At 39.9% G+C, this 18,639-nt stretch overlaps 1 protein-coding gene across 21 annotated transcripts; it reads left to right on the forward strand.

Annotated features, from left to right (window-relative positions):
* Positions 1-429: 429 nt before the first annotated feature.
* Positions 430-17,892, forward strand: LOC134654055 (zinc finger protein ZFP2-like). Of its 21 annotated transcripts, none has more exons than XM_063509450.1 (22): positions 430-602; positions 2,893-3,064; positions 3,418-3,631; positions 4,263-4,328; positions 4,653-4,745; positions 5,329-5,412; positions 5,880-6,024; positions 8,223-8,333; positions 8,425-8,535; positions 8,726-8,836; positions 8,958-9,068; positions 9,526-9,609; positions 10,156-10,326; positions 10,603-10,773; positions 10,974-11,144; positions 12,332-12,502; positions 13,878-13,947; positions 14,476-14,637; positions 15,128-15,265; positions 15,424-15,530; positions 16,869-16,951; positions 17,652-17,892. In XM_063509450.1, exons 2-21 carry the CDS (start codon positions 3,030-3,032, stop codon positions 16,937-16,939), a joined length of 2,397 nt encoding a protein of 798 aa, XP_063365520.1. In that variant the 5' UTR covers positions 430-602; positions 2,893-3,029; the 3' UTR covers positions 16,940-16,951; positions 17,652-17,892. The 21 variants fall into 21 exon arrangements, with proteins under 21 accessions (XP_063365520.1, XP_063365521.1, XP_063365523.1 ...); XM_063509451.1 differs by having other exon boundaries at positions 3,418-3,622; XM_063509453.1 differs by having other exon boundaries at positions 431-602; positions 10,243-10,326.
* The last annotated feature ends 747 nt before the right edge of the window (positions 17,893-18,639 follow it).

Consider the following 18,639-nt stretch of genomic DNA (forward strand, 5'->3'; position numbering starts at 1 on the left):
GCAGAGGTGGTTGGTCCCGTAATAAAGTCTTATAAGAAAAAGCCTATCTTAAAATGGAACAATCAAGCTCATTCAATCATAAAACATTAAGGTTTTATTGTTCTATTTGCCATATATACACAAACTCGGCAAGACAACTGGACCAGCATATAAATGGCGGGCCGCATCAATATCGTCAGATAACATTAACTTTCAATGGAAATAAAACTGCGGCGACCGATGTTCTTGATTACAGTCTCAAATTATATTTCCCAATGTTTCTGATCATTTTCGTTACAGTTTACTTATTTTGTTACATAACTGTAACGTTGAGCTACCGGTTTGCAAGGATAAATTTGTTCATATAACATGGACATTAAAATCAATTTAATGGCGCCTTAAATTTCGCGCCATAATTTTAATTGGCGGAGAAGTCGTCCCCAAGCGTTCACGGCTTCTATGCGCACGAACGAACGCGCAGAACAATGAGGTAGCAGCCATTTTATATCGGTGTCTAAAGAAAAACATAATTCGAATGGCCAATCTTAACGAAATTGTGTAATTAGTGCTGTAATTTATGTGTTTCTATACACGCAACTGTAAATAGGTGTTTCTATACTTATGTGAGTAGAATCTTACTTTTGCCGTATATATAATGAATAAATTTATAGATAGACACAAATCAGACCATTTTGCATAAAAAAGGAATAATAATAAATTTGTAGCTCATTCCCTTCGCTATACGAAAGGTCGATGTGTTTTCAATAAAGAACCTTTTATTCGTGTGCGGTGTTTATGTTTACTGATTAACGATCATTTGAATGTATCTTGTGTACTTTAAATTACGATGTGACATAACTTTCTATAAAATAGTAGGGATTATTGCGTTATAAACTTGTATTGTTTACATTGAGTAGTAGCGGTATGAAATTAACAAGTCTCATAACAACCGGCGGCATCGCGCAGCTTCGGCCTGAAAGTTAGGGACAAAATTCAATAACGAATTGGCCATTTTATTGATGGCCGGGGGGGAGGCTGGGTGGAGACAGACGGTCGGTGAGCTTCCGCCATTTAATTTTTGCCTAAAACAATTTATACTCTTGCTTTTACAGCAAATGTTTTTGTTTACTGTTACATAAACATTTCTAACTTACTGCTGTATGTATATGGAATAGATAAGCGCGCGTTGTGAACTGCATTATATGTACATCTATACACTGCCGTTCTACATACCTATTAGTAAATGTATATGTATACCCGTTGCAAAGTCTAGACTAGGTTGCGACAGTAGGTATTTAGAGCTTTAACTTTGCTGGTCATTGGCCCTTCTGCATGAACTGTTCGGTTAATGTAACCTTAATGCCTGTTACTCAATGTTAACAATTTTGTAATTTATGTTGTGTTTTTGTCATTTAAAAAATACCTAGTTTTAGTTTTTTTTTATTATATTATCTCATACCTGTCAATTTATTTACAATAGGTAACTAATAATATTCTACTTAGTAACTTGACTAAGGGATGTTTATTAACTTTAATAGAATATGGAGAATGTATTCTAATCAGACTAATGAAATGACACTAAAATGTTACGTAGGTACTATTTAATAAAATAATTTACTTTTAATACAAAGCATGCTTTAATCAATCAAAAAATCTGTAATTAGTGTTATAAAAATTTATTAAATGTATCTTTTTAATCATTGGTTCAAAAGTACCTACCTACCTATAAGTAAAATTTTTGTAAAAAAAATTTTTTGTACTCTTATTTTTGATTTAATAAAATAGTTTTGTCTACATTTTTATTTTTATTTTCTGTTTATAATAACGTAATTATTTGAGTAGAATGCATTGAGTCTCTAGAAGTCCGGAGTGTTTAAGAGCTTTGTTGTTAACTTGTTTTTCTGACGCAAAATACAGCAATAACAATAACTAATTTGGAAATAATATTGAATTGGTTTGCAGGTTATTAAACACCCGGTATATCTAGGATATAAAACGAATAAACCTATTGTAATTAGACAACTTTGGGAACAAATCAAATTATTTTATTGAATATTTTGATTTCTGTTTTTCTTTAATGTATGACATCTATTTCAGTCTATTGTAATTAGGTTTATTATAAATTTTAAGAATGTATTCTGGTGTTTGGAAATTCCTGCGATTTAAATCAAAGGATACACTATTAAATAACTAACAGTACTTTAAATATTCACTGTAAGGCCAATAAATACTTTGTGGTCCTATGTAACTATGTTGGCACATTCATAATAATTCCAATAAGTCCTTAAAACACGCTTGATACATTTTTAATGTGTGGGCTTGGACATTTAAACAATTAGTTGGAATCACTTTACTTACACTTTGGTTTTGTTTAAGTTGCCGGAAGTTGACATTGTTGACAATTGTTTAGAAAAAAAGAGGACCTTCGGATAAAGAGAATGTAGTAGACCAAGCTGAATCGGATCAATCAGATTGGTAATATTGCCCATGACTAGCTTTGCGGAGTAAGAATAGTAACATTTTGTAATATTGGTGCACTCATGTCAATAAAATTTCAAATATCCACAGATTACAGATTATTTCTCTTGGTCTCATTTACCTACCTTGGTCTACCCTAAGTCTCACAAAACAAAATTTGACATCTAACATGATTTTAGGAACCTAAAAATTATCTTACATAAAATCCATTCACAAGTATCTAACAGAACCAAATATTAAAATATGTCATAAGGCCGCGGACTGGACGCACGCGACTGGCGGAGCGGCGAGCGGCAAATATGTATAGAATGGCCTTGATCTGCCGCTCGTCGCCCCGCTGGTCGTGTGCGCCCAGAGTTGCAAGGATTCATTATAATAAACAGAAGGATAGGGTTTTTGAAAAATCTTGCATTCATCGGTAATTTTTTTTCGCAGGCGGCAGCAATTAAGAATGGGGGTGCACCGACGGCACCATTAGTTTCCCGGCACACTGGGGCGTGGGCGTCGGGGGCGTGGCACGGGGCGTGGGCGTGCCCGTGCCGCCCCCCGGCGACCTCCTCGCCACTATATCCATGTTCGAACAGCAGATCAAGGCTGAGCCCATGAGGTTAGTCTTCACCACCATAATATCTTCTGTAGGACGTCCATGTTTCGGTCACGGCTATAATAAGTATAATAAATTGTTCTTATCAAATTTTACGATGTTGAATATTTGGATGTTAATGATATCTTTGAACCACTTTCCGAACAGAATGACACATAAATTTACGCTACCTAATCCCAAGTATTCTGATATTACCTAATGATAGGAAGCCTTTTTGGTTTATTACTTAGTTTTTACTGGCCATGGAATAACTGACAAGAAATCGACATCATTTTAAGGAATATTAAAAAAGAAACGTTTGTAGGCGATATTCTGGTGAATGGCCCTTAGAATGAAGAAATATAAACATAATTCAGTTTGTTCCCCAGCTTCTACACATCCCACGCCCACGTCCACTCCGGCCCGCCCACGATCATCCGCTCCGACTCGCACTCCATCATCAACATGAACCAGCACCATCCCGAAGACTCCAAGGACAGCCTCATAGTACAACAGCAAGTACAACATCAGCAGGATCTGATGGACCAACAACACCAGCAAGATTTACAGCAGGATGACGAGGTTAGTGAGGTTAGTACCTTTTCATTAGTGTAGGTTAGTTAGTACCTGATTATTCTAGGGGTCGGCAATTTTTTGAAGAAAGGCGGATACAGTAGAAATCATCAGTTTTAGAAACGTCTAAGGCCGTGGACTGGACGGAAAAGCAAGGCCATTAATACATTGCGCTAGCCGCTAGGCCAAATGTATGAACGCCCTTGATTGGCCGCTCGCCGCGCCGCGCGCCGCTTAAGTCCAGTCCGCGGCCTAAATCCTCTGCGATAATAGGGTATTTTCCTACTAGTCAAATCAGCTTCTCTTTTAGAACTGTCAAAAACGATTTGCTAATATGGAATTTACAATTATATGAAACTACACAGTGACGTTACGGTCAACTCACCTACTTTTATATTTCTATCCGATTTATTAAATAGAACTTGTGTTTAAAAATAACTGCTATCTATGTTTTTCTAGTAATTAAATGATGCTTTATTTCATGCATGATGTGAAATAATTTATTTTTGTATACAGTCAATTACTCTATTGTTTGGATGTCTTGAAGGGCTGCAATTGTAGGTCTCTCCCGAGCCATATTTAATCTGTCGACTCCTGATCTAAGTCCATTATGATCTGTTGTAAAATTATATTATATTTGAATTTACAGCTAAGCTTTAAAGGAATGGATGATGAAGGCGTCGAAATGGATATGGATGGTCGGCAATGCTCGCAGGTAAAGTATCAACAATACCTTTTTTAATTAAACAAGCCTTTTTTGAATAGCTGTAATCGCATTGGAGTAGGTCTGTCATTTCCCCTCACTTCACCAGGGGGAGAATAAAAAAAATAGTAGTTTGTGTTACAAGGGATCAAAATGATATATTTCCGTCAAGGGCGTACATTGAATCCTGAATGAAACGATGGATTCTAAGTAGAATCCTGAGCGTAATGAGGGATTCAAGTGTTAACGCCCAAGACGAAATAATTTTGATACCGTGAGACACCTACTGCTTTTCACATCAACTATGAGGAAAATAAAAAAATCTCTTATTCACAGGCCTTGGGCGTCGATATGGGTTCAGTTCAAACAAAAATGGAAGTATCAAACGGAGGCCAAACAACTCCACGGTCAAAACCACAAGCCTGTAAGGTGAGAGAAAAAAACTGTATTGAGTAACCTATATTTATTTTTAATAAACAAACATACTATCAAATGTTGTTTTAAATGGTTACTTGTTTTTTGTGCAGCTGCCTTGGTTTTTATAAGACTTGTCTATAACACAAGAATGAATAAAATTTAAGTAGGTACTTACTATGGATTACTTTACTTTCCTTTAATACTGCGGATTTGAAAAAAAAAACAATCTTTCCCCATCCCCTTTATGTTATGCTAGGTTCCTGTTTGAAAACGGAATATACCTACCATAGACTAGGAATCCTCTAGACGGAGTTTAGAGCAATTATTTCATGAAACCGATGCCGCCAAAAATACTGGGGTGCGGGGGACGAGGAGAGCGAGTCCCGTGCCGTGATTGGTCCGTTCAAAGACACGGACGTCACACAAAGACACTGACTCGAAAATGGAGTAAAACTACCGTATATTTGTGGCAGAGGGGGTAGCGCTACTATGCTCAGTCTGGAGGATGTCTTGTCTGTGATACCTACTCAAATAATAACATACGTTTTTGGTCCTTCGAACCGTATATTTATTAAATCAACTTGTCCTTTTACAGGTTTGCGGGAAGGTACTCTCGTCCGCTTCATCTTATTACGTTCATATGAAGCTTCATTCCGGAAACAAGCCTTTTCAGTGCACGGTAATTATTATTTTCTCAATAAGTTTAATTTCAAAGTTTTTTTTATTGGAATCCTATTAGAACTAAAATTGTATTGTTTTATTAACCTTTTGGACGCCAATGACCGATATATCCGCACCGTAGGTTCAACGCCAAAGACCGATTAATCGGTCACATCCTATTAGAACTAAAATTGTATTGTTTTCTTAACCTTTTGGACGCCAATGACCGATATATCCGCACCGTAGATTCAACGCCAAAGACCGATTAATCGGTCACAAACCACAGAGCAACATCGACCTACGTGCGTATACATAAAGTTCAACTTCAGTTTTGACACTTCAATGACGTGGCGTCTGAGTGACAGTTTTTGTGTTTGACACGGCGTCGAAAAGGTTAAGATTGTTGTACCAACAAGCCGACTTCTCTCATAGGTTAATGTTTCTCCACTTATTATGCTAACCATTATATCTGTTTGAACGGCATAGGTTTGCGACGCAGCTTTCTGCCGCAAACCGTACTTGGAAGTCCACATGCGTACACACACCGGCGAGAGGCCCTTCCAGTGCGATTTGTGCCTCAAACGCTTCACCCAGAAGTCCAGCCTCAACACGCACAAGCGCGTCCACACCGGTAAGTCGACGCGTGTTTAAGTAGACAGTATCGCCGCTCGCGTTACGCTTTTGAGTGAAAATAGCGTCTACTTGAACGTGTCTGTGTGTACTTTATGCCGTGCTGCCACAGCACGCTAGTTTCTATCGTCGACAACGTTTTTTTACAATTCCGGTTGTACCCGAAAATTCCGCTTGGCAGCCTAAAAATGGAAAATTTCATTGTTAATGTTAAATATCGTTTTGTTCCTTGCGACGAACGTTAAGTACACGAGTCGAGAGCTGAAATCATTGCCTTGACCACGCGGCTCTTTTTTTGACAGATTTGACTGTATATAAAATAAATAATATCACACCATACATGAAATAAAGCATCAGATAATTACTAGAAAAACATAAATAGCAGTTATTTTTAAACACAAGTTCTATTTAATAAATCGGATAGAAATATAAAAAGTAGGTGAGTTGACCGTGATGTTACGTGTAATGTTTCATATAAATTCCATATTACCAAATCGTTTTGACAGTTCTGAAAAAAAAGCTGATTTGACTGGTAGGAAAATACCCTATTGTTTGGTGGCAGCGTGTAGAATGTAGTGGACATAGCATTCTTGCTAGAAAGAGACGAAAGTTTGTCGTTGACGATAAACATTAGCGTGCTTACGTTAAAATAGTGGTAGCATCGCAAAAAGTACAATATTGAACAATTAAGCATGCTTTTCTTCACATTGAACAGATTTGCTATAATTTTATTTTAATAAATACTAATTGTCTTGTTATCTCTGTTCTTTGTCGCTGTAATGATTGACGAGATAATGCTACATGAATGGCTTACACATAACAGAAATTGTTATTCATGTACCATCTTACCGATGTCCAATTTTAATGTAATTTCCATATTATTTCTTGATTTATTTTTCCAAAAATACCCAAGTCGATGTGAGAATTTATTGGTATGAGAGGCAAGAGTTATATCGAGTAGGGGTTAATTAGTCTAAAGACCGCAGTTGATTGTAAAAACACGTTTTTGGAGGGAGGTTTTAGGGAGCAATACCTCTTTATATGGAAGTTACATTATACCTAGTAGAGAGAAAAGTAGCTCCCTTGTTGATTGTACCATGAGGGGATTGTTCCAAAACAAATATCTATGAGTCACTTATTGAATTTTTATATTTTCATTCAAGTAAACCTCCTCCTGTTTCCGCGACTGAAATTAAATATTTTTTAGTTTTTCTTTTATACATCTTTTCGCATTGGCCAAGTCCTATAGTACATTTGCTTATTGTCCTGTTTTGACGCCCTGATGTAATGAATATTTTATATGTATTGTCTTTTTACTATTTATTTTTGAAATATTGGCTAAAGTTTTTGGAATTGCGACGTTCTTTGTGATTATTACAGATATTATTTTAAAATTTGCATAAGTATACTGTTTATTGAGTTTTTTTGTATTGTATTGCTTGTATGTCAGGTTTGCGCGAGGTAATTGGTATTTTATGTCCTTTACTAATGCTAAAACTGTATGAGGGCCAATTCAAAATGACAGAACAATATAAAACGGTTTGCGCTCGATCCAGTCATTTTGGATAGGACATTCACTCAATTTTCTCATTAATAAGGGATCAAAAGATATGACCGAGATTTAATTATATCTATTGTCTTTTATATTAGATTGTGTATATCCAAGTAGTACAAGGTATACGTTACAGATCAGGATCTTTAGTCTCTAGTCTCTATTAAACAAAATCGAGTTCTCCAGTAAATTTGAACCGCGGCCTCTGGATGGAGCTATTAGATAGACACGTATACCTATTTACATAATAATTATGATAATTATCTATTGCTATCTGATTATATAGTTATAGATCCAAATAAAAACGACACTGGTGCGACACACAGTTCCATCATGGAGTAGTTGACAATACATATGCTTAACATACATTGTGAATAGTTTTTGAGTTGTGTTGAGTACACAAATAAATCAGGGCGTGAGGAAGGCATTGAGAGGCAAACAGGGGGAGGTGGAGGACTCGCAACGCCAGGGGCACGTTTTATAAAGCTACAAGTTACTCGTTTACAGGCATAGACCTGCAACGGTGAACCAACAGCGAGAGGTCTGTTGCCGGTTTAGGCTTGAGCAATTGTAACTTGGCTTCATAAAATGGGGTCCAGCCGTTGGTGGTCCTCGACATGTGTAGAGCGCGTGTGTTGGGGTTCTAGATGAGCACATGCGCGCCTTGATGGTGAAGGAGCGGCCCTACAAGTGTGAGCTCTGTGGCGTCAGGTTCACGCAGAGCTCCAGCCTCAACCGCCACAAGAAAATACACACGGGTGGGTTTTTCTCCTTAACCCTCCCAAGCTCATAGTAACTTTGCCCCTTAGTCCGTAAAGTCACTATTCTCACTTGTACGATTTCGTTCAGAGGAACACAGACGCGCGCTGCTGGCCAAGGAACGGCCCTACCAATGCGGCGTCTGCTATCTCAGATTCACGCAGAAATCGAGTTTGGGCCGGCACGGAAAAATTCATACCGGTGGGTCCCTTATTCCTCCTGCCAACTTGTGCGTGTCGCTATTCGAGGCAGACCGGTTTTACTAACGCGTAGCCTACCTCCCCCTGAATGTGTGTGAATGAGCAAACCTTGACTGTTAACGCGCTAGGTGTATTCATTAATTGTTTGAGAGGGAACAGCGTTGCTATATCGAAAATCGTATACCTTATAGAGGAGCACAGACGAGCCCTGTTAGAGAAAGTGCGGCCGTACCAGTGCCACATCTGTTTTATGCGCTTCACTCAGAAGTCCAGCCTGGGCCGACATGGGAAAATACATACTGGTAGGCATTTTGCCCTAAAATCCTTAAGTAGACAATGCATTTGTTATTAGCTCACGTTATCAGGCACTATTATTCTGGTGCGCCGACGGTTGTTGTAGCTGAATTTTGTTGGTATTTCTAGAGGAGCACATACAATCGCTGATCAACAAGGTGCGCCCGTATCAGTGCGACATTTGCGACAAGAGGTTCACGCAGAAGTCGAGCCTGGGCACTCATAAGCGTATACACACTGGTGGGTCCCTTGACATTACATTTTTATTTGCATTCGGTTTCTAAGCCACAATCCATTATTGGCTTCCGAAAGCTCAGACTTTGCTGTTGTGGCTTTGACACCCACGTTTTGTGAATAGTTTTTAAGGGCTGCCCAGTTGACCTATTATTTTTGTTCGTTAGAATCGGGGTTAATTAAAAAACGTCTTTTCGTAATCCTCAAAACGCAACTAGGTAACACACGCTCAAAAACTATTCACAAACGGTATTAAGTAAAGCATGTGTACGTTGTGAGGATTTTCGTTAAGTTACAAGTAGGAGAGAGAGATGTCTGATGGACAAATAAAGTGCTTTATAATTCCCTCATGGTAGTGCAGAGTATAGTAAAGAGCCGACCTACTATCGCACGGTATTATTTGTCCATCGTGGTTTTGTTTTGTTTCTCTGTCCCCCCGCGTCCCGTCGCGTCGGTCGCGCAGGGGAGCGGCCGTTCCAGTGCACCGTCTGCCTCAAGTCCTTCACGCAGAAGTGCGCGCTCAATTTGCACGAAAAAATACATACGGGTTAGTAGCCCACATACATATACCTTAACGCGATAGCTCGATCAGAGACGAGTTCATCCATGTCCAAATTCAGCATCTAGAATCATGCTTCGTTCTTATTTTTCCGTTGCCCGCCTAACCCGTTGTTTTACGTTTCCACTCAAGCTTCCGAACTCGTTGCTTTCGACTAACATCTCGGCATCGTTAACCTCCTCGCCGCGCGCTTTACGTTCTTCTGCACTCACCATTCATTTCCTCCTATCATGTTTTATTAATGCCGGTCATCCGCTCTCATTATACATGCATATCGGTGATTTTAGAGATATCATTTTTTGTATTTCATCATTTCTTCATGAATATTAATTCTTTCACAAAAGCGGTAATGCAATCGCCGCAATGACGCACATGCGCGTCGGTATTTATACCGTGTCCAAAAGGGGTTCAAAATTGGGGTACAGTCACCGCTGCCATTCGGCCGGTGATCGATTGGGCGGGGATCGGCTCGCGCGGCCTCGGCCTGGCGTCGGCGACGTGCGTTACTCGCTTTTGTGTGTGCACTGGGCGCAGTGCAAGGGCGCCCTTACACGTGCGGGCTTTGCCCGGCGGCCTTCGCCCGCCGCCCCTACCTGGACATTCACTTGCGCACGCACACAGGCGAGCGGCCCTATCAGTGCGACGCCTGTCTCAAGCGCTTCACGCAGAAGTCCAGCCTCAATATACATAAGAGGACGCACACAGGTGGGTACAGCCGGCAGCCGGGCCGGACTGGCCCTCCGCCCGCCCAATGTCTCTCTCCACTCACACTCTGCCTCTCCTCCAAATCTCTCTTATTTTATTTGTCGTGCTTGTGTGTTATCGAATACGTATAAATGTGTCTCGCGGCTCGTAAAGATTTGGAGCGGAGTTAGCGGCGAGCGGCGACCAGTCCGCGCCGGCGCCGCGATCTCCGTAGCGCGAGGGCGCCTAGCGTCCTTGCCGCCTGGCCGCTGCTATAATATCTATGTTGGGCACCAGTCCAGGGCAGACCGTTCCAGTGCCTGTCGTGTCCCGCCGCCTTCACGTGCAAGCAGTACCTGGAGATTCACACGCGCACGCACACCGGCGAGCGGCCCTATCAGTGCGACATCTGCCTCAAGCGATTCACGCAGAAGTCCAGCCTCAACATCCACAAGCGGACCCACTCAGGTACTGACACACTTGCGTAGGAATTGGGCCTGCTCCCGGGACTGCTTTTGTACACAAAAATCGCGATTTCATCCGTACCCGCCTTACAAAATTAGTATCGGGAGCAAGACCTACTTAGGGATGAATGAACGATGTGGGTTAGTTTTGGGGATGGTAGGCTTCCGCGCGAAATGATGACTAACTGAATTTTAAATTTACAGTACAGGGCCGGCCTTTCCAGTGCCTACAATGCCCGGCCGCCTTCACTTGCAAGCAGTACCTGGAGATCCATAATCGCACGCACACAGGCGAAAGGCCTTACCAATGCGATGTTTGCCTCAAGAGATTCGCGCAAAAGTCCACACTCAACATACATAAACGAACGCACACAGGTATGTTCGGTTCCATTATACCATTATTTTATTTCATACTTGTTATATACTGTACATTTTGCTCCAATGTATTTAATTCCGTTATCTTGGTGGCACGAATTGTAATATTTGTAAATTACCTAGGCTAGGACGTAGATATATTATACTTTTGGGATTAAGTACGATTTTCATATTATGCGTCTAGTTGTTCAGTCTAGTAGTGCAAAAGTAATTGGTGATACATATAACAATACAGGAATCGTACTTTAACATAAATAAAAGAAATAGCAGAAGAACTACGTTCAGTAAGAATACTTGTGCACTATGGGGGCCAATTCATACTGAAGATTCTAAACAAATCTTCTATTTCCACATGTTTTAGTCCCAGGTATTTCAATAGCTGGGAATGTAATATCCAATAAAATAATTACTTGGCAAGGTAGTGCACAATTAGTCTTAAGGATATTTTTTTATTCCGGCAAGTAAGATGACGATAAAACATATAAATAGTTTTTTGCCAATATTTCAAAATTACCCGCTCCATCTCGCCTGCTTGCTGGTGTAAAAGTAATTATATGTTAGATCTATTCGCGCCACTGAGACAACGTGATATTTTTCTGGCTTCTCTTCATTGAATCATTATCTAAATCATCACATTCTATTTACCTTATAAATTATGAATTTGTATTGTCGGTGCCACATACTTAACCCTGAACATGTCAAGGTGTGTCAATATTCGGCCGGTAATCTAATATCAAATTATAGCTATAGGAGTAATAAGACGCACAAAGTGGAGGTACAATATATATTGTAGGCATAGACTAGGAATCCTCTAGACGGAGTTTAGAGCAATTATTTCATGAAACCGATGCTGCCAAAAATACTGGGGTGCGGGGGACGAGGTGAGCGAGTCCCGTGCCGTGATTGGTCCGTTCAAAGACACGGACGTCACACAAAGACACTGACTCGAAAATGGAGTAAAAATTGTAGGCGGATTTTACAGCTCAACTCTATGGCGCTGTCCGTCTTTATTTAAGATAACCGGATTGTCAAAATTAGCTCATTCTCATTGCAACCTAGTTGCCGCATATCGTACGACGGCGTGCAGCGCCATCTGTTTTGGCTTTCAAAAGCATGCCAACTATTTATTACTCCACTTTGTGCGTCTTATCATTCCTTAGTCTATGCTAACATTGAATGATGGTTAGTGCAAGGTCGGCCGTATCAGTGCATGGAGTGTCCGGCCGCGTTCACTTGCAAGCCGTACTTGGAGATACACATGCGGACTCACACCGGCGAGAGGCCGTTTGAGTGCGATGTCTGTTACAAGCGCTTCACGCAGAAATCGACGCTCAACATTCACAAGCGAATCCACACCGGTATGACGTCACTTGATTAGGGGCCCGGCTCTGGGTGCCTTCGAGATCGACAGATTCATAGTATCTCATGTCACCAAACTAGTCAAATCTATTAAAAGGTCTTTGATGGTATCTAAAATTGGGTCCCAAGTCGCTTCTCTTCATTATTAGGCGTGACATTCGCTCAATTCTTGCATGATCTTGCTACGCAACGCCCGCAAGCAATGTGTCTGGAACTGTTGAGCAAATACTCAGTAGTGCATGGAGTCGCGTTCACTTGCAAGCCGTACTTCGATCCATAAGGGTGAGAAACCGTACAAGTGCGATATCTGTTATAACTTATAAGCGCTTCACGCAGAAAACGACACTAGCCACACTATCGGGATATTCGGCATTAAATTCTGGCTGCTTTCGAGATTCATAGTGAAATACAGTCGTAATCGTAAATACTTGATATGTAGAGAAGCGACCTTATAAAATAAACACTGACCCCAACAGTTAGCAGAACTCTTCCATAATTGTTGCAAAAAATGTAAATAATTTTTAATATTTGAATATACCTATAATACTTATGAATTACCGGCTGCTGGGAATTCTACCATTGGGTTCATGATTTTACTCGCCAGATGTCGTTTTCGAAACGCTAGCCCAGACAGCCCTTTGTAAAGTTTTGTTTGGTTAGTTCAGATTGATGCCTTCTAACTTGAGAGTGAGTTTATTTTGTGTGTTGGAGTTCAATAAATGGCATGTTTTTTTTATCACAGAATGGTAGAGAATGCTATAAACACCATTCAGAATACACAACGCGTGTTTCGGTAACATATTCACACGAGCTTTTAAAATTATTTGTTTATATAAATTGTTGATAACTGGGCATTTAAGAAAATATCACCTGGTTATTGTACAAGTATTTTAGCGCCGTGTACTAAATTATTTGCGGAAATAGTAAAAACCATTTGCTTCGTACGTATTGTTGTATAGAGGCCAGTTGCCATTTTATTCTGAATTCAGTTACAGAAATGAGTTTGTGTTAATTCGTTACCGCGATACCAGAGCGCATACACGCATAGTTACGAAGACGGCAAACTGCGATAACAGGTACATTTTGTCATGCTGGACCCAATGATGTGGCACCGACAACTTGTTATAATATCTCCTATCATTCGCTGCATCATCATTTTAATTATTATTTATTATAATTTCCTGGCTTCATTGATTTCAGAATGCATCATTGTCTAATTGCATCTTGCCGTCTTTCTAACATCATTTTGCTTTTCACTTTTGCTTTTTTTACATCTTTTCTGAATCAGTTTTCATTAGTGTGCTTTAATTAGATTGTAGATTGTCCGAATTGTAACTTCTCGATTGTCGGTCATTTGTTTTTTTGTGTTTTTAGGGGAACGGCCTTATGCCTGTGACATTTGTCAGAAACGATTCGCCGTCAAGAGCTACGTAACAGCACACAGGTAATTATCAATTTATCATAATCCCAGATTAATTTTTAACATTTTTTACTGCCAAAAAAAATTAGTTGACCTATTTAAGAATCGATGCTAACATGCACCTTTGCTGATTTAAGCTGCGTCCTAAAATGAGCTATGCTAAAAAGTTTACCCGCTGATCTCACGATGGATGGACTTATAAAATTGTTTCTCTCAAAAAAGGTCCATCCCGTATCCTTATATAGGGCTCATTTATACCTACGGTGCGAGAACGCGAGAGAGTTTCATTACATTGCGGTGTTTGATCGGTTGGATGTAACCTCAATAGTCCTCAATGTAACTAAAATCGCATGCAAGTTCGCGCGCCGTCTAAATGAGCCTTAATGCTCTGGTTTCCTAGGATAGCGGTGCCGTCATATCCATTACATCCATCCATATTTAGCCGTATTATTTAGTATGGAGACGGCCGCTATATGACGGCACCGCTATCCTAGGAAAACCGATCTTTACGCTCATATTTTTTGACGATCGACCGTTCCGTTATGTTGGCAGATGGTCCCACGTGGCGGACAAGCCGCTGAACTGCGACCGCTGCTCGATGACGTTCACGTCCAAGTCGCAGTTCGCGCTGCACATCCGCACGCACTCGGCCGGCTCCTGCTACGAGTGCAGCGTCTGCGGCCGCACCTTCGTCCGGGACAGCTATCTAATACGGTATGTCAAACCAAATTTATCAGTAAATAAGAACAAAAAAAACTACCTACACTCATCCTTTTCTTTTGGGTGCTAGTACTAGTGTAAGACAAAGAGTATGATTATCTCTGTCTATGTTTGAAATGAGACAGTCCTTTGTCTCATTAACGTCACGATTAGAAGACACATAGATGACAAAGAATTGGTGCTGCATACTTGATACATTTTTTTATACAGCCTTCATTATCATTAGTTAACTCTACGTGGCACTTCTTTGCCGTTATCTTCCAAAAGCAAAAAATAAACATTGGGGTTATCCCATCCAGAATCCCATATTATTTGATGTGACTAAAATTGTTTATTATTTGAAATGCCAAATTACTATTTTGAAGTAAACTACGAGTAATAGCTTAAATGAAACATTGTCAGATATCTTTCTAAATTGCTACGAATGAGTCGTGTCTACGAAGGAGCATTACCTTTAATTTGGGCTTTATTTTCTTTTACGCAGACATCACAATCGCGTGCACCGCGACAACCACAGCAACGTGTCGGCCAACAGCATCGGAACCATCAACAACGTCGCGACCAACACCAACAACTCCAATAACAGCAATTTTGTTGATTCACCCGGCGTTTGTGACTTAAGGTACAGTACAGTAGTTTTCTAACCTTATGAACCCAGTTATGGACTGACCCTTACTTATATACAGGCTGTGTTACGCCTTGTAATATGAAGCTAAGACCCTACGGTTAAGTGATATGTATATGTTTTTATGATAAAATAATGTCCACTTTATCTTTTAGCTTTGTTCCTATGGTGAATCGTTATATGACGTCGCAAGGAACGCAGGTTTCTATGCAAGATACGAGCAAGATGTCTGCTATGTCGCCACAGTCTATCGCGTCGATATGTAAGTATTCCTTCGCTTAATTATTGTTTAATATGTGTTGCTTGAGCTTCAGACATGTGAATCAAAATCGTTGCAGACTTATCTTGGTCTAACTTTACCTATATACAGGATGGCCCATTTAGATCGGTCAGTATGGGAAAGTCTGAAACTATAAGACATACGAAGATCTTATTAAATTATACAACGGGACTTAATCGCGTATCTAAGTTTTAAGATTTACCTCCGACAAAGCGCACAATAGCAGAAAGAGTTAAGGAACATATTGCAGCTGTCAAAAATCGTCAGGTGAACAAGTCTGCCGTGGCTGAGCATTTACTGGAGTCAGGACCAAACCACTGGATTGAGCTGCATAACCCTAAAATCCTGTCCACGGATCGTCATTTCTACAGCAGGAAAGTACGGGAAGCCATTGAAATAAAAAAACATAGTAATTTCAATCGGGACGAGGGTTTCAAGATCTCATCCACATGGAATCCAGTCATTAGTAAATGTAAGCGTAAACGAATATCGACAGTCGATAAATCGAATATCGTTAGTGTTGTGTGTCGACAGAGTGAAATCCCTAGTGCGCAAAACGTTCAAGCGGATAAACAAGACCAAGTGCGGGTAGTTCGAAAAACTCGCGCGGTTAGACGATGCTGATGTCAACTTAAGCCAGTCTTCTCCGAGACCACGGGGACAACGCCGTCCTCGAAACGTCGGAGGTAAATCTTAAAACTTAGATACGCGATTAAGTCCCGTTGTATAATTTAATAATGTGTAAAAATCGTGAAAGTTTAAATCAGTGTTATACGAAGATCTGTTCTTAGGAACCATGTCATCGATTTTAATAACATGAAAAACTGCATTCATACTTTAAAAGAAAACCTGTACACAGCTCGGGAATCGATCCCGGACGTTTTGAAAAATAAAACTAAAACTATTTTTATTTAGATATCGATTGTGTAGGTCTTAAAGCAGTAAATTTTACTATGAAACATGATGTCTAAAATGAATAAAATACATTGTTTTCATATTCTTTAATTTATTTTAGCAAGTGTTTGTGACCACCGCCTTTTTATTATTTTGAGTACAGGTTCTTTTTTAAATGTATGAATGCAGTTTTTCTTGTTATTAAAATCGATGACATGGTTCCTAAGAACAGATCTTCGTATGTCTTATAGTTTCAGACTTTCCCATACTGACCGATCTAAATGGGCCACCCTGTATTTTAGTTTAGCTTAGTTTAGTAACATTTTAACACCTTTATGTTCTTTATTTAGTCAAAACTCTTATATAAAGATCCATCCTGATTTAAGTTTTTTTTTTTTTCATAATGTTGAAATTGTTTGTATCCAGCTTCGCCGCCTCCGCCGCACACCCCCACTCCGCAGCCCCAGATGTCGGGTCAGATGCACCTGGCAGACTGATCGCCACAATAGGTAACACTTATTTTGTAACATTGAGTATTTTAATGCTGATTTTTTAGGGTTCCGTAGCCAAATGGCAAAAAACGGAACCCTTATAGATTCGTCATGTCTGTCTGTCTGTCTGTCTGTCCGTCCGTCCGTATGTCACAGCCACTTTTTTCCGAAACTATAAGACCTATACTGTTGAAACTTGGTAAGTAGATGTATTCTGTGAACCGCATTAAGATTTTCACACAAAAATAGAAAAAAAAAATTTTTTTTGGGGGGTTCCCCATACTTAGAACTGAAACTCAAAAAAATTTTTTTCATCAAACCCATACGTGTGGGGTATCTATGGATAGGTCTTCAAAAATGATATTGAGGTTTCTAATATATTTTTTTTCTAAACTGAATAGTTTGCGCGAGAGACACTTCCAAAGTGGTAAAATGTGTCTGTAACTTCTAAAATAAGAGAATGATAAAACTAAAAAAAATATATGATGTACATTACCATGCAATCTTCCACCGAAAATTGGTTTGAACGAGATCTAGTAAGTAGTTTTTTTTAATATGTCATAAATCCCCTAAATACGGAACCCTTCATGGGCGAGTCCGACTCGCACTTGGCCGCTTTTTTAAAGATCGATTTCATGGAGGATCTTGTTATTTCCATCGTCCATATAGTAAAAACTTTTTAAACTCCTATCATTTATTGACATGTTTCTTGTTTCAGCTCTCGGTTGACTTGTGAGCAGCCTGAGTGCAATAAAGTAGTGTGGCAGCCATCAACAAGAGCAGCTATTTACAGAATAATAATAAAATATAAAAGTCACCAATATCGAGGAGAGCGGTTGTTTCCGTCTGGATTGTGGGCATGGACCAGGCACGGATTGTTTATTTGCTAGTTTATTTAGCTACTGTTGAGTTCGTCGGGCGTGACGCGCGCAGCGTCGCGAGGCAAGAGCGTCGGGCGGCTCGGGCCCCGAGTAGACATGGGCGAAATGTGTCAGTAGGGAAAAGATTGATATATATCTTTTTATCATTGGGATATGTATCACTCTTTTATATCTTTATATCCGTGTGTAACAGTCGTCCCGCTCGCAACATCGGCACTTGCTGACTTTGAGTCATGAGAGAGAGAGAGTAGTTAATTATAATGACGCGTCCGAATCCGTCCGAACGACCGCTGTCGCTCGTTCGTGTTACTTCGGTCGATGCGCGACCGAGACTTCGCTTATCGCTTTCATAAATCGTCGCCGAGGGAGTGAGACGTACGGATATACTGATACATTCGGATTCGTAAAGACAAGAGTGATTCATGAAACGAGAAAGGTATATATCTTTTTTATCTATCACTCCGGAGTTACCCATGTCTAGCCCCGAGCCCGCCACTGGTGGACATCACAATAGGACGAGAGTAGCGTGTAGTCAGTAGCGGTACCGCCTATGATATGCATTGTGATTTATATCCACAACTGTGATTTATCTATACCATCACATAATTATATTAAGCTTCGTGGTGGCATTCATAAATCGTTACTTAAAAAAAGTCTCATCATATAGATTGTAGGCCTAAATTTTTGATCTCATATTCTAATTTGCTTAGTGGTAACTTTTGGATCGTGAATGGGAAATCTCCAACTGTGAAATTCTAAATTTTGACGTTCGCCGTTCGCTTGTCGTTTACATACAATCTTCTTAAGGCGTAGTGAATTGTAACA

The sequence above is a fragment of the Cydia amplana genome, chromosome 14 (assembly GCF_948474715.1).
Source record: "Cydia amplana chromosome 14, ilCydAmpl1.1, whole genome shotgun sequence".
Lineage (NCBI taxonomy): Eukaryota > Metazoa > Arthropoda > Insecta > Lepidoptera > Tortricidae > Cydia > Cydia amplana.